The sequence below is a fragment of the Sinocyclocheilus anshuiensis genome, unplaced genomic scaffold (assembly GCF_001515605.1).
Source record: "Sinocyclocheilus anshuiensis isolate Anshui unplaced genomic scaffold, SAMN03320099.WGS_v1.1 scaffold508, whole genome shotgun sequence".
In the NCBI taxonomy this organism is placed as follows: domain Eukaryota; kingdom Metazoa; phylum Chordata; class Actinopteri; order Cypriniformes; family Cyprinidae; genus Sinocyclocheilus; species Sinocyclocheilus anshuiensis.
In genome coordinates, this window is record NW_015555744.1 from 574703 (window position 1) to 590658 (window position 15956).

General features: G+C 37.2%; 1 protein-coding gene across 1 annotated transcript in view; it reads left to right on the forward strand.

The window, feature by feature from the left end:
* Nucleotides 1–1789: 1789 nt before the first annotated feature.
* Nucleotides 1790–15956, forward strand: part of cemip2 (cell migration inducing hyaluronidase 2) — a 28179-nt gene continuing 14012 nt past the window's right edge. Inside the window, exons 1-7 of the mRNA XM_016466995.1 lie at nucleotides 1790–1971; nucleotides 4069–4420; nucleotides 6038–6178; nucleotides 6834–7401; nucleotides 13118–13287; nucleotides 13390–13578; nucleotides 15315–15484. Coding sequence (XP_016322481.1) covers nucleotides 4090–4420; nucleotides 6038–6178; nucleotides 6834–7401; nucleotides 13118–13287; nucleotides 13390–13578; nucleotides 15315–15484 — 1569 coding nt within the window. The 5' untranslated portion in view covers nucleotides 1790–1971; nucleotides 4069–4089. The remainder of the gene's footprint in view (nucleotides 1972–4068; nucleotides 4421–6037; nucleotides 6179–6833; nucleotides 7402–13117; nucleotides 13288–13389; nucleotides 13579–15314; nucleotides 15485–15956) is intronic.

Below are 15956 nucleotides of genomic sequence, written 5' to 3' on the forward strand. Positions count from 1 at the left end.
CAATAAAGATGTTTCTATATAGAGACTTATTATAAAATACTATTGATTTAACATTACATAATATAACGTTTTAATTATTAGACATTGATGTTTATTATGTCACCAAATAATTTAAGGTTAAATCTCGTTTAATGGTTAGGATGAGAATTAGGCTTCATATTGGCATCATGTAGTTAAAACCCTTTCCTTCTCTCCCTATAAATGTTAATTCATGAACCAGTACAGAATCTAACAATGTTCGATGTTTTTTTTGTGTTTTTTTTTTACTTTCCCAGCCTGCGTGTCATGTGCACACCATAGGATTCCTATTGGGCTGCAGCGATGCTCACTCATAAGTTTTCTATGAGACAAGCAGTGCATGGGGAAATCATTGGTTGTCATTAAAAATGGAGACAATTCCTCCTATAACCCAACAAGATGTCCTCTTTTTTTAAGTGTGATTTAAATTCATCCTTCTCTGATGTTGTAAATTTTGTTTTATTGATGGGTAAATATCATATCCATACTTGTAAATGGAAAAAATGTAAGCCCTCCTTCAATATATCTTTATGTGAATTTGCTAAAATGTTTCAGAGCTTCAAATGCTTCAAAAAACATAATAGAAAATCTGAAAAGTTATGCTTCTCTTTGTCAAAATATGTATTACTTTAATATCTTTTTTCGTTATAATGTCTTCATCGACTACATCTTTGTTTTCATCCTTGCTCCTTGTGTTTATTTATTTATTTATTTTTTATTTTTTCTTCTTCTTCTTCTTCTTCTTCTTCTTTAATGCAAACTCTGTGTTTGTCTCAATGGAAGTGTCTTACATTGTTGGTTGTTCCCTGTCTTGCTATGTACGGTACATTAAGCAATAAAAAGAAGAAGAAGGAGAAGAAGAAGAAGAAGAAGAAGAAAAAAAGCAGTGCATGGGGGCTCAGGAAGGCGAATCCTCTATTGAGTCGCATTTAAAATCTCAGGACGAGTTCAATCGTGTCGGAGACATTTGTACAATAAAAAGGGAAATATTTAAATGTTTTAAATTCAAAGATTTGGTCAGTTCTTGCCAGCGTTGAGAAAAGAAGCAAGGGAAGACTGAGTCATTTCTCCGAATCGATTCTTTTGAACAGTTCTTTTTTAAAAGAACTGAATGATTCCGTGATTCCTTACGTCAGAACGCGATTACGTAATAACGTGGTCTCTGAATTCTTAGCATGGCATAGTACTTGCTCTAAAGAATATATGGATATATAAAAATATAGACAGGCATATATTGCTATTCATTATGGGTTTTTCGATTATGAGCCAGATTCAAATTCTAATGTGTATTTACATTAACAATATTAAACTTCTTTTACATTTCTCCGCATGCTGTTATTTACTAATACCAACTGTTCCAATAAATATTACTACAGTACTAACTACATACTACATTACCCCCATCAATCTTCCGTTCTCTGCTCACTTCTCGGTTTCTTTGTGCATCCAAACTGAGTCAGTTCCCGTCCAGTTTGTCACTCGGTTCATTTAAAAGATCCGACTCACAAGAACGATTCGTTCACGAATTGGACATCACTAGACAAAAGTAACACTTTTCACACGACACAAGACCCCCTATGTGCTTCTTCAGCAGCTGATTATACTGTATACGACCATAAGCTTCACAATAAACTGAATTCATAGTTTCAAAAGCCGGTAATCCCCGCCCACCAGAGAACTCTTTTCATGCTAATGGCTCTTCCACGCGTTTTTTTCTAAGACGCTCCCTCATTCTCAGTACACGCCTCTAATTTCACTTCCTCCGCGAGCCGCGCCTGGGACGGGGCTGGCTGACTTCAGCCCAGGAAAGAAAACACCATGTAAAAGAAGATTAAAACACATTTTAGTGCGGTCTCCCTGTCAAATAGCCCCCAGAGTTGCGTGCGGCTCTCTACGGTTGATAGAGAAAATAGCGGACGAGCCAAGCAAGTGACAGTGAAAAGAGATCGAAAGGTAAGAGCTCTCCACCTCTGTCTCCTTGTAGGGACCCCCAGTTTAGACCTCTACTGTAGGAAGGTCTTTCAACGGATTTTCAGTCGTGCATTGTGCGTTTACGGCATCTTTTGGGAGATCCGAGTCATGACTGAAAGGAGGAATGTAGTTACGCATGCATCTGAAGTTGATGAAACTTTGTGGCATTGTGTAAACTTTAGAGGGTGGCGATGTAGCGAACCAGTTTCAGTGCCAGCGTGTTTCTGTTCAAACAGTTCAGACAGAACAAATCTTTTATTTATTTATTTTTTTTCTGAGCAAAGCTGAAATTCCAAATGCTGCATTTAAATTTAAATATGGTCATTCAAAAATTATTAGTATTCCTATATATATATATATATATATATAAAATACAGTAAACCAGTAAACCACCTTGTTTGCCAGTCTCCCAACCTCAGACTTGACTTTAAACACTTGTCAGCTGGTCAGGCTGGGAGAACAACTGGCTGGCTGGCTATCTAAACCAGCTGAAGACTAGCTTGGCCAGGTTGGGAGACCATCTTAGTCTGGTTTTTACAAGGTTTTTGCATGCATCTGCATCTTCTGTTTCTGCATTTGCAATGTAGGTCATCATAAGAACGTGACTTTATTTTGGTAATTAAGTTTTCGTATCTATGAAAACTTTTCCCAAATAATCATCTGAACATGTTTTAATTATTTTAAGACTTATATTTATTTATACTTTCACTAGTAGACTACACAACCTTTCTGGGTGACCACAGATAAGGCCTGTAAGTTTCTGTCCGTAGGCTGCCATTGTCCACTCGCCCCCTCAGACTAAGGAGATTCATTGCTCATCCCCCTTTAAAATGTGATTTCATTTGTTCAGGGGAGAAACACTGTTTGAAAAGTGGGGGATGGGACACATTAAAGCACGGGTATTGATTATATCCCAAAAGAAGGGGGTGGTGAATGTCCTCCTCAGTTATAGTGATTGCTGTGCCCCTGCGTTTATGGCTGAGGAGCTGCAGATGGCCAGATCGGAATCTGGTGATAGTGTGATCTTTGTGTTGATCAAAGCAACGATGAAATTAGTGTAATAGTACAATAATAAATGAGCTATACGGTTCAACAGGTGATGGGGTCAGTGTGGTTGTTCTATTCTACCCTAATGTTTAAAAGATTAGAAAAGTTTTTGTGATTGATATTTACCCTGAAGAATCGAACTTAAGTTTATAAAAGCATTAGCAACTGTTTGGTTCCATTGAAGCCAGATTGTTTAGATTCTCTATTTGGAACTTTTAAGTCTCTTTGAATGTTAATTACGGAATTTGGCTGAGGTGGTTATTGGTAAGCAAATATTTGTGTGACAGGCTTTTATAGGGAGAGTTTCTTGTTTGCCTGTTGTTTTGTGGCACGAAGGGCCACGGATTGAACGACTGAGCACTTTTTTTCTCGTAATTGGTGCCATGTGTTTTGTAGATAACTTGAAAACGTGAAAACCCACAGAAAGCTTGCACTTCAAAGTACGTTGTCATGCCACTATGAAATTGAGACCCGATCAAAATGAAGTCGGAACAGTTTTATGCCAGTTTGGTTGGCCCACAATACTTGTGAGCTTGATTCTTAATGCCTGTCAAGGTGGTGTAGTGTAGTTTTGTAATATCAAATATATTGTTTCATATTTTGTTATATTTTAAAAAACAATTTTTGCATGCTCTCTCATTGAAAAGGTTAGGGTCTTTTTTATTTTTCAAAGAAGTCAATACTTTTATTCAGCAAGGATGCATTAAATCAATCAAAGGTAATAAATAAATTCTCTTCTTTTGAACTTCCTATTCATCAAATCATATTACAATGATTTCTGAAAGATAATGTGACAGAGAAGACTGAAATGATGGCTGCCAAAAAGTCGCAGGAATGAATGACATCTTAAAATGTATTAAAATAGAAAGCTGTTATTTGAAATTATAATAATATTTCAATCATAATATTATAGTGTATTGTATTTTGATTAAATAAATGCAGCCTTGCTCCTTTCAAAAACATTAAATATAGACCCCAAACATTTAAATGATAGCTTATCTTTTATGGTTTTCTCTTTTTTCCCCCTCGTAGGACGTGGCAGACAGTTATACCATGCAGGTGAATGATGGCCCCAGCAGTCACCCCATTTTTGTGGCTCCTGCCAACGGAAATGCTCAGCGGTCATCAGGATATGTTCCAGGCAGGATTGTTCCAGTTCGTTCTCCACCCCCAGCCAAGTCTCCTCCGCCACCCCCACTGAAGCCCCCGGTCCCGCCCCCTGCACGACCATCGGTTTTTAATCTGTCAGAAGATGAGAGCAGAAGGGAACGTGCCCAAAACCAGCAGAGGAAGAACACTTATATTTGTGTTGGAGTCTTCTTCTGTGTTTTCCTACTGATTCTCATAGTCGTCCTCAGTCTTGCCTCTAAAGATGTGTTGGATGGTAAGACACGATCACCTTGAATGTGTGAGAAATACACTATCATTAAAAAGTTTAGGGTCAGTAAGGCTTTTTTCATGTTTTTTTTTAAAGAGGTCCTATTATGCTCTTTTACAAAGTCTTGATTTTGTTTTGGGGGTGTACTAGAACATGCTCTCATGCTTGGTGGTTCGAAAAACGCATTATTTTTCACATAATTTACATTATTAAAATACCTTTCTCCCCATCCTGGCACAAACGGCTCGATTAGTTCCGGCTTTGATGAAGGTCCGCCTTCCGAAAAACAAAATGTGTTGTGATTGGTTAGCTGTCCCAGTGCGTTGTGATTGGCGAACAGCTTAGACAGTGTTTCATTACTGCCCCGCCCCTTGCTCCGTCTTTCAACAAAAGCTTTTGGCGAATCCGTCACTGTACTCCCTCGTGTTGTGGAAGCTGTAAAATGTGCAGCACACAATAGCAAATTGGGGTTATAATGCTCAGGAACAGAGTTAAAAAATAAATTGCAACCACTGTTTCCTGACATCATCCGCTTTCGGAAGCCCAAACAAAGACGTTTGGGCACGGAGGTGAAAAAAACAGCATTTCAGGCGGTCGCCCACCGGACGAGAAGCGCAGCTTCGCGTCGCGCCACGTCTTTAAAATTCGAATACATTATTTTCTATGAGTGTAGGCACACCGGTGGCGCCGTTCGGCGTCTGTCCGCGGCACCCAGCTACGTCGTGTTGTACTTGTAAGAATTGTTCTAGACATGCCGAAAATTTGACGCTACAGCACAGCAGCTCTTCTTCGTTTTCTCTGATGCACTAACTCTGCAGCAGCACTTCTTCTTCGTCGTCGTCTGATGCACTCTCTCAACCAAGCGTTCTAACCACAACCTCGCCCCTCCCCACCCCCCAACCATTCGTCATATGCTCAACAATGCTGCATTTGTTTAATCAAAAATACAGTATATTGTGAAATATTATTACAATTTAACTGTTTTCTATTTTAATAGATTTATATAATATATTCATTATCACACAATCCTTCAAAAAATCATTCTAATATGCTGATTTAGTTGCTAAAGAACAATGTTGAAAACATTGTGCTGCTTAATATTTTGTTGAAACGGTGATACATTGTTTTGTTTTGCAGAATAGATGTAAAGAAAAAAAGCAGCATGAATAAAATTATTTGTAACATTTTAAGCTGTATAAAGATGTCGAACATGGATGAGGTTTTGCTGAAATTTCAAGAATGGTATCAGGAAGAATGTGTTGAAAACTACAGACCATTCAGTAACTTGCATTGTAGGTCATAGTTTTCCTGCAAAATTAATTTATGGAATTATATAATATTTTATAGTAAAATTTGTAATGGAACATTTTTGTATGACAATAAAAGAAAACTTCAAATTTAATGTTTATTATTACTAAACTATTATTTCTAGCAAAGCAAATATCAATATACAATAATACAAATTTTGATCATTCTTTTGTGGTGGAAAAAGTTAAAATCTGAACTACTGGCTTGGCATAATAGAAAAGAAAACGTTATCGTTGATCCTTATTGTCAATATCAAAACTGTACTCAATCATCTTGTACTCAGACTCTGAAATGCCCTCCTACATCTTTTTGTAGAGGACTGCCCCCATCACAACCCTGTGCTGTGCTCCTGGAAACCTGGCCATGATCTCAAAAAGGTGGTGGTGGTACGCAGTGGTGAGCATTATCGCCTAGATTCATCTGCCACCCTGTACTCTATCACTATCCAGGCTGGAGGTAAGATCATTTGTGCAATGTGTAAAAAATACCTTTGCAAATCACTCTGGCTTGTTAATTCTTGTACATTTCTGTATTACGCTAGTAAAAAAGTAATATATTTAAAATACATGTATTTCATACTAAGTATAGTTTAAATCTATTAACATATGTACTGACGTATCGCTTATAATTAAACTTTATTTGGAATACTATTCGTGCACAATGTACATTTCTTAATATTAAGCCTAAAATGTGTTTTAATGTCACTATTGATGAGGATTGTATGATCTTTGAATAATATCGGTTTGCAAGATATTTAAAGTGTACCTGAAGTTTACTTGAAATAGTTCCACTTTAGCACAATCAAATATACCTCAGTATATCTTTCGTTGGACTTCAGCACTACTTCCGCACAATTAAAGTGCATTAAGTACAAAATTAGTTGTTCCAATTTAGCAGACTTTAAGTGTACCGGTTTAGTATACTAAAAGAACAATTGCAGGGTATTTTTTTATTGGGTATTTAAATATGTAAATGTATTTGTGGTATTAAAATAAATGTATTTCAAATACATTTTAGTATATTTATTTTTCACTAGGGAAAGGAAAATTCTTGAACATTTATTTGGGTTTTAGGTCTTATCTTTGTGCTCATGTCATTCATTTTATTATAGGTTCAGTTGTCTTCGCCGATGATAGAAAAGGCTCCAAAAACATTACATTACGAACACGCCACATTTTGATAGAAGATGGCGGCGCTCTCCATATCGGGGCTCCAAAATGCCGCTATCGCTCCCTGGCTGCCATCACCTTGGTCGGCCGATCGGATGAAACCGCTGTGACTGAGGTTCCTGGGATGGGCCGCAAGTTTTTGGGTGTGAATGCCGGAGGAACTCTCGAGCTCCACGGGTCAGAGAGACTGTCCTGGACCTTCCTCACTCGCACTGTACCTTCTTCAGGTTTGGTTACCGGTGACCATGGCTTCCAGAAGAACTTCAGCCGTGGAATTAACCTGCGGGTGGTTGACCAGGACACGGCGGAGGTGGTGTGTAACGAACGTTTCGACACGCACGATTCTCGTAATGACAGTAAGAGGCTTAGTCAGCTGCTGAAGTCTCTACCTGCAGGACGCATTGTTGCACTGGCCACTGGAGATTCTGCAGTTAAGAGCCTGCTGGAGGAGACCAAAAGAACCATCCAGGATCTTCTAGGCAGCAACCATGTCAATAATCTCAAATACAGGTGAATAAAGCTTCCCTACTTAAAAAAAAATCTTTTTAAACCAGCCAAAGCTGGTTTGCTAGTCTCCCCGTTTGGTCAGGCTGGTCTCCTGGTTGGTTTTAGAGAGGTTTTGGGCACTTTTCATCTTTTTATGTTGGGAGACCAGCTTAAACCAGCTTTTTTGTTGTTTTAACCAGGGATAAGGATGTAGGGAATGGGATGCCATAAACTCTGTGAGAGATTTCCTATAAATGTGCTTCAAACGTCATTGAATCTCTGGAGGGTGGAAGCAGGAAAGAAGCTTTTTCCAATCTGATGTGTTTTTTCTTTGATAATGCCGAGCACAGCTTTGAAGTTGGTGTGATTAGGAACAGTAAGTGTCCTGTTGTTCCATAAACCATATCCTAAATTCAGACTCACCCAGCTATTGAATCCCAAAGGCAGCGTGCATTGTGCAGACATTACTAGTCTCATTCATGCAGTCTGTTTGGATGGTTGCTGCCAGTGTTGCCAGATTGGATGGATGATTTCCAGCCCAAAAGCTCACAAAAACCCGCCCAAAACTTTAACTGTCAAAATAATGTTATAGAATATGTAAATCAAGGTTGATAAGGGCAATTTTAACTCCTTAAAACAAAATATTGACGACAAAACAATATAAATGATAAATAAGATAAATTTCCCAGGTAAACGGATCAAATCGGGGCGAATAGCCTACATTAAAGAGAATTAGGCTACCGAACATGAATAAAATATGCAAGCAGACATTGTCAAAATGGCAATCATGAAATTAACCGATATCCTCGAAACAACACATGCGTGATTTTCAATGTCAGCAGTCAGAATAATCCCATTTAAATGCAAAAAGTGCCCAATATAAGCGATAGAAAAAAGCAACGTAATTAGCAGGTATTTCACACTCGTTCAAGCGCACACCATGACAGTCAACTCAAAACTGTGTCATTCATTGATACTTAATTATAATCCGACAATTAAAAAAATAACAACAATAATTCGCTTACCTTCTTGTCGCTCTATAATTTTACACAGAACTAGAGGAAGCCTCTTGTTAAGTTCATATTGTAGAACATAATACAGAACTTTGCACAGTCAAAACTAATCAAGTCTAGCAGTTTTCAAGGATTTATCAATCTGGACCGTTTAAAAGATAAAAGACATGATCGTATAAACCGACATATTTAGTTTCGGTTATGATTAATTCAAATATGCTCTGATTTCGGAGTTGCAGTGATAGAGCCTTCGTGTCATCCCACTCCACAATAATTCACGTTTTGAGAGTTGAGTCACTCTCCCACTCTTTAACTTATATTTAGGCATTGTGATTACTTGAATATACAGTCATACTACATCAAAATCAGATACGTTATAACTTATATAACACACTAAAAACTTGTCACTCATGAATCATAATGACTGTCTGCTGAGCCCTCGTGATAAGTGCGGCTGTCGACGTTTACATCAGCACCAGCGCCTCTGCAGTGTGAACCCGCCCAATCTGGCAACACTGGTTGCTGCACACTTAAAGATGCAGGATTGTCTTTGCATTATATAATTAAATATCAAACAATGTGGCACGCTAGGCTTCATATTATAAAACAATACTGTTCAACATTATGAGCCTGTATTTGGACACTTTCTGGTCTTGAGACCAAAAATATATAAAAAAGTCAAGTTAGTTCTGCAGAAAATGATGCCACTTGGTTTATACAATGTTATTTTTGGATTGAATTTAATGCTGTCTAATGCAGTTGCATTCAGACATTTTGAAGTGTGACTTAGGTGTCCAAAACAGTCTAACACTTTGGGGCCATTGTACATTTAGCACATTAATATTAACAAGAAATGTAAAGCAAATATAAAAGTTCTTATTTATTCAGTTGGCATGTTGACTTTTGCCAGTATGTGTATGAGCAGTCGAATATAAGCCAGCTGTTAGTAGCTAATAGTCCTTAGCACTCTTGGGCTTAACCTAACTGGTTGGTTGTTTCACAGAAATGTATCTAAAGAAGCCACCCAGTGTTTCACATAGCAGTATTTTGAAGGAAACCCCAGTGAAAGGTTAAACAGGCGTATTTCCAGGATTTGTTTGAAAAGTGCTGACATGTGTATCTGTCTATATCTCAATGCAAGGTTTTATAAAGAGCTCACCAGGTGTGGAGTCTCTTCTAGTTACATTGCAGATAGAAAAGTATAGTTTTTTTAGTGAGGGATGTAGTTTACTACCATGCATCTGAAAATATTTTATAAAGCATTTAGTGTCAAATATAGAAATTCCTCCAGACATAAAGCCCACTTTTACAGTCTACTGCAAAGGCACTTCTGTGTAACATTCTCTTACTGCTTCAAGAAATGTGGAAAATATTCATGCTTATTTTAATGTTCAAGCTGCAGACTGTGTCTCTAGACACATTAGTTTGGTCAAAGGTCTTGGGCATGAAAACTCGGTTTTCTGTGTTCTGTTACATAACTAGAACTCCAAGGCAAAGAAAATGTGTATCATATGAGGAAATATTATCTGTCTGCTGACTACTGACTTTGTGCCGTTGCAGTTATGTGGTTTTCAGTGAATCTGGTGGGGCAGGATTTGGTTAGTAGTAGGTGTGACAGAAAAACCAACTTAAATGTACTCATTTGGAGACTTTGGAGACAGTTTGACACACTGCGCACACAGAAACCCTTTCCTTTACCCTTGCTTTCCACCCGTTACCAGTCAAACTCACCACATCTCTGATGAAAACATGCAAACTTGGCAGCTCCCTTTTGCAAAACAGAACAATCTGGCACAATCTAACTGAAAACTTGCGCAACATAAACCAGCCTGTCCAAGTCTAACCCCCTGCTCCCCATAGGTACTCCTGAGGGGGTGCATTGGAGCTCACATATTTTTGATATAAATTCATTGATAAGCCTGTTATTGGATACTGATAAATCTAACATATGGGCTCTGCCAGATCTCAGACTAAAATCTCAGACAACTTTGTGTTGTTAAGAGAGCACTTAACCTCAGATTGCTCAGAGAGGATTGTCCCTGTGGAAAGAGGTGTATGTTTGGATACAAAGCATGTGTTAAGTGAGGGGCAAGGGGACCTCCAGAGGTTGCAAGAGGGTCAGTGGAAAATTTCAGTGAAAAAAAAGTTTAAAACAATAAGTATAAAAAAAATGCACATTTTATACAAGATAAAGTTCTAAATGTATTCTAATAGTGGATAAACTGTTAATTTAATACAAAGAACATTTTTTGTGATTAACATTTCAATCATTTATTTAGGTTATATTAGAAATAAGCCCATGACTTAATTTTGCATTTTGCAAGTTGTTAACTTAACAAGATTAATAATTCAATAATAATTTTTTAATTATAATTAAATTTTTAATATAATTTTTTAAATATCTTTCTCACACTGTATAAATGGACCTTTTTACATTAGAGTAGATTTTAATTTTTTTATTTTGCAAAAATAATTCCTTTTGCAAGGTGACCATCATATTTTGGAGCATCAAACGAGTTAAATGACAAAAGGCCTTCAGAGTCACTGATAAGATCCCTGGCGTGTCTGTATCTGTTTTGAAGAAAGAGTTTGTTGTGCTATTGTGGGAAATGGTTTATTTCCACAAATTTCATTCAGGTTTTGACAGCATGGAATCATAGAAATTATTGCTGCCTGTGTTTTTTTTTCCTTTGTCTTAAAACAAAAGGTTTTGTGTCACACAAAGAATATGGAAGTACTATTGTTTCAAATGTTGAAGGTGTTAAAAGTGCAGGAAATGTTGTGACGATTCTTCTTTAATGATATTAGACATTCTTCTCCCCTTTGAGGGTAGGGAATTGCCAGGAATGAGATGGAAAAAGACAGGAAAGATTCCTGTGTTAGTCAGACATAGTAGTTATTCTGAGAGATTAGGTAATCCTGCCTTTTTGGCTGCTAAAAGATGAAAACATTAAAGATAAAACAATAATATAAGTGTGGTTTCTGGCCATCATAGACCGCCCACCTCACAGCAGCTAAGTTGGTCTTATTGGTCTCAATGTGGGTAGTTAGTCACTCTGTTTATCCACAAAGATTTTATTAACTTGTTGTAAACTGCAATGAACCACGCTCCTTAATGGGAGAAAGTTCAATGAGACACTATTTTCCAAACCTCTGGAGGATTTCATGTTTGAGGCTTGGCCTTTAGAGCTCATATGCGTCAGTAAAACAAATAGCATTTCTGACCTAGTTGCTGTGAAGAAGTAACTGCAGTTTCATCATAGTGGAAGTATTAATGCTACTACAGAAGCTGACACCAGTAGCTCCAGAGCCTGATGAGCCATAATAGTTATATCTTTTGGTATTTTTACCCCCCTTTTTTCCCCACTCATTTTAGTTCCATCCTTTCCAAAGCTGAATTATACCATATTGGGACAGAGGAAGTAGGATTTGGTATATCCGGTGGGGGAATCATTTATGAATTCATTCGGTAAAAAAGGTCAAGCCATATATTATCCTTCTTTTTTCATTTTTTAAAGGGATAATTTACATATTCTTTCATTATTTATCACTCTCATGTCATTTCAAACCCACATGACTTCTGGAGACCAGAAAAAGACATGTTCAGTAGTGTGTTCACACTGCTCTTGTCAATCCAAATCCAAGTGAATGGTGACCAGGGGTTGTTGAGCACCAAAAATGACAAAAAGCATCATTAAAGTGGTCCAAATGCATATTATATTAATACATATTCAGAGTCTTCTTAAGTAATACGACAGCTTTATGTGAGGAACAGACTGAAATTTAAAAGGTTAGTTCACCCAAAAATGAAAATTAGGCTGCGTTTTACTTACCCCCGAGGCATCCTAGGAGTCATATACACCTAGGATGCCTCGGGGGTGAGTTAAACGCAGCCTATTTTTCATTTTTGGGTGAACTAACCCTTTACGGATAGTTCACCCAAAAATGAAAAATCTTCAAAAAAGAAAAATACTCATTCTCGTGTTATTTCAAATATGTATGTCTTTGTTCTGTGGAACATAAAATAAACTATTTATAAGATTATTCCATTGCATGGACAGAAAACACCAAGATATATGTCAGAATACATTAATTTGTGCTTTGCAGAAGAAATAAAGTCGACAAGAGGATGTAAATGATGACAGAATTTTCATTTTTCGGTCAACTGTCTTTAAATTGAATCATACAGTAATGACATTGAGGATAAGTAAATGAAAATTTTTCGAACCCTTGAACATTGTGAATATTCAGACAGTGTTCTTTCATAAAAGCAATGACTTTCTTCAAACAATTCCCACATTTTGGTTTATATTATCATCATAGCCTGATGACAGAAATTCAATTGCCTTTAGTTGAGTGACAACTGCTCTTCTAATGGGCTGACTAGAAAAATAATAGGAAGGAAGGATTCAATTAGCCATTCTCATTCATCCTTGACAGTGTTTGGCTTTTTCACCCAAGAGTTTTGGCTGCTCTTCCATTAAATTATGTGCAATAACTGAACATCACTTCCACATGGAAGTGCATTGACAAGTCTTAATGGAGAAGCCATTTATCCTAATTTGGAATTTAAATGTTGTAGTCATTGAAGTGATTGATTTTAGCCAGTTTATATGCTAAAAATACATAATTCCTCCAAATCTGCATCACGTTTTCTCTTGCATGTGTTTGTCCATTACTGGCTTTTTTTTAATAGCTTTTCTCTCCATCTTCCATCTCTATTTTAGGCAGGCATGGGCCTTGGTTTCAGTAATTGGTGGAGGAAATGGTTCTTGCACAGAAGATGTACGAGAACACGAGAACCATGACACAGGTGGCAAGGCGCTGGCTCGCAGAGAGTTTGTCACTGTGGATGGTGTTGGTTTCACTGTTACTGCTTACAGCGAGTGGAAAAATGGTACGTCTTTGACAGCATAGAGTAAAATCTACAATATTGAACAAGAATGTATTAAAAGAAAACCCTTTTAAAACCTACACTGGTTTTTGTTCTACCATAAAGGTTACCCAACAACAGGCTTCCAGGTGGATGCAGTGGATAAAGTGGTTCTGAACCTGATGGATGAGGTTAGCAGCTGGAAACCGGGCGATCGGATTGTGGTGGCCAGCACTGATTACTCCATGCATCAGGCAGAGGAATTCACCCTGCTCCCGTGTCCCCACTGTAACAGGAAACAGGTTCGAATTCAAGGTGAAGTAAACAGCATGCATTTCCTCCGGTTTCTTGTGGTGATACAGTGTATCTGTCCTGAATCTTGCTGTGAATTTGTATACAGCCGAGCTCAAGTAATGACAGTGTCATTGAGTTTGAGACAGGAAAAGGGTGAGGACTGTTTACCAGAATCACATAAACAAACTGTCATTTCTGACCAGAGGCCAGCCGAGGCTATATAGATAATTCCACCATCATGTGCTCCACCCTGTTAAAAACATTTTCAGTAATTGCTTTCCAGTGCTAATGTCCCAGCTGGTCTTTATTGAGTATAGGAATTTGGACACTTAAAGGGTTAGTTCACCCAAAAATGAAAATTCTGTCATTAATTACTCACCCTCATGTCATTCCAAACCCGTAAGACCTTAGTTTATCTTCAGAACACAAAGATATTTTTGATGAAATCCGAGATCTTTCTGACCCTCCATAGACGGCAACAGAACTACCACTCTCAAGGCCCAGAAAGTTAGTAAGGACATCAATACAATAGTCCATGTGACATCAGTGGTTCAACCGTAATGTTATGAAGCTACGAGAATACTTTTTGTGTGCAAAGAAAACGAACGCTTTGTTTACAAGCAGAGGAATGCACACACATGCATCATGGTACTCTTGTGAATGTGTGTTGAAGACTGACACGGAGGAGAAGAAATTGTTGAATAAAGTCATTATTTTTGTTTTCTTTGCGCACAAAAAGTATTCTCGTAGCTTCATAACATTACGGTTGAACCACTGATGTCACATGGACTATTTTAACAATGTCCTTACTACCTTTCTGTGCCTTGAATGTGGTAGTTGTGTTGCGGTCAGAAAGCTCTCGGATTTAATCAAAAATATCTTAATTTGTGTTCCGAAGATGAACAAAGGTTTTACATGTTTGGAACGACATGAGGGTGAGCAATTAATGACGGAATTTTCATTTTTGGGTAAACTATCCCTTTAAGTCATACAAATGTCTGAATGTTATTTTTGTGGATACTGTAAATGTTTTTTTTCCCCCAGGATTTCCTAATAATAGAAATCTTTTGTAACATTTTAAATGTCTTTACTGTCACTTATGATCAATTGAATGCATCCTTTCTGAATAAAAGCCTTAATTTCTTTCCAAAAAAACAAAAAACAAAAACTTACTGACCCCAAACTTTTGAATGGTATTTTATATCTTTAAAATAAATGTCCATTGAGTTGATATTGTAGTATAATGCTAAAACGTTCTTGCATTATTAAGTATCCAAATAGTTTCTGGGGTGTATTGTGTATTTATTAACATATATTCATTATTCCCAGCACATATGTTAATTCCTTGGAGAATTGGAAATGTCTTCAATATATGGCCTTTATTAAAAGGATGTAGTTTAAATGTCACCGTGTGCATTGTGTCCTGTTGGCAAAGCTTTTGCCAGGCCTTTTCCCTCCGGAAGGATACTGTGTGCACTCTGGGTGTGCGTAAAGGGCAGTCTGAATGTGTGGACAGGTTGCTTTCCTTCCTGGATCCATTATTTATTTATTTTTTTTACTTTTATTTTTAAGTTTATCCACTAATTTTTTCCAGTTCTTCCTAATTCGTCTTCTTAATTCAATCAAATTAAATGATAAAAATATTTAAACAGAAATTGTATTTTTTTTTATTGGAGTTGGTTTCATTATTTAAGTTAAATCTCTCATCATTAGTCATTGAGCTTTATGGTGTGTGTTTATGTGTTGGAATTTCTCAGGAAAGCCTCAGTTCACCCATGTGGGAGAGATACTGGACGGTGTGGACATGCGTGCAGAGGTGGCTCTCCTCTCAAGGAATATCCTCATTCATGGAGAAATGGAAAACTCCTGCTACGGAAAGAATTGGTGCCAGTACTTCAGCTACGACACCTTCGGGGGACACATCAAGGTCTATTTGAAACTCTGTGTGTGTGTGTGTGGTTGTGTGTTTATTTAACACTAAGCTGTCTTGTGCTGTCATGTGGAGAAATCACAGGCTGTTGTATGTTGGGGTTTGCACCAGATAATTGAGTACAGCTCTTTTTTTGAATGGAAGGAACTGAAAGCATAATCTTAAGTTTGTGTGTTATTTTTGGCAGCAGAATGAAAAACCACAACACAAGTAGCGCTTATACGACTTACTCGTTTTTTACTAGTAGGCTAGTTGACGGGTCAATGTTTACATTATGTAAATGACCAACCATATATTATGCAGCAGTCTTTGCTGTTTCTGGCAAGTCCAGGGCTGTGTTAATATAGAGTGTGTTAGTGGAGAAAATGTCAGAATTATTTGTATAATTTTATAAAAATATATTTTATATACATTTGTTTCATTATTTGATTATATGTTATATTTATGATTATAATTAATATTTTTAACA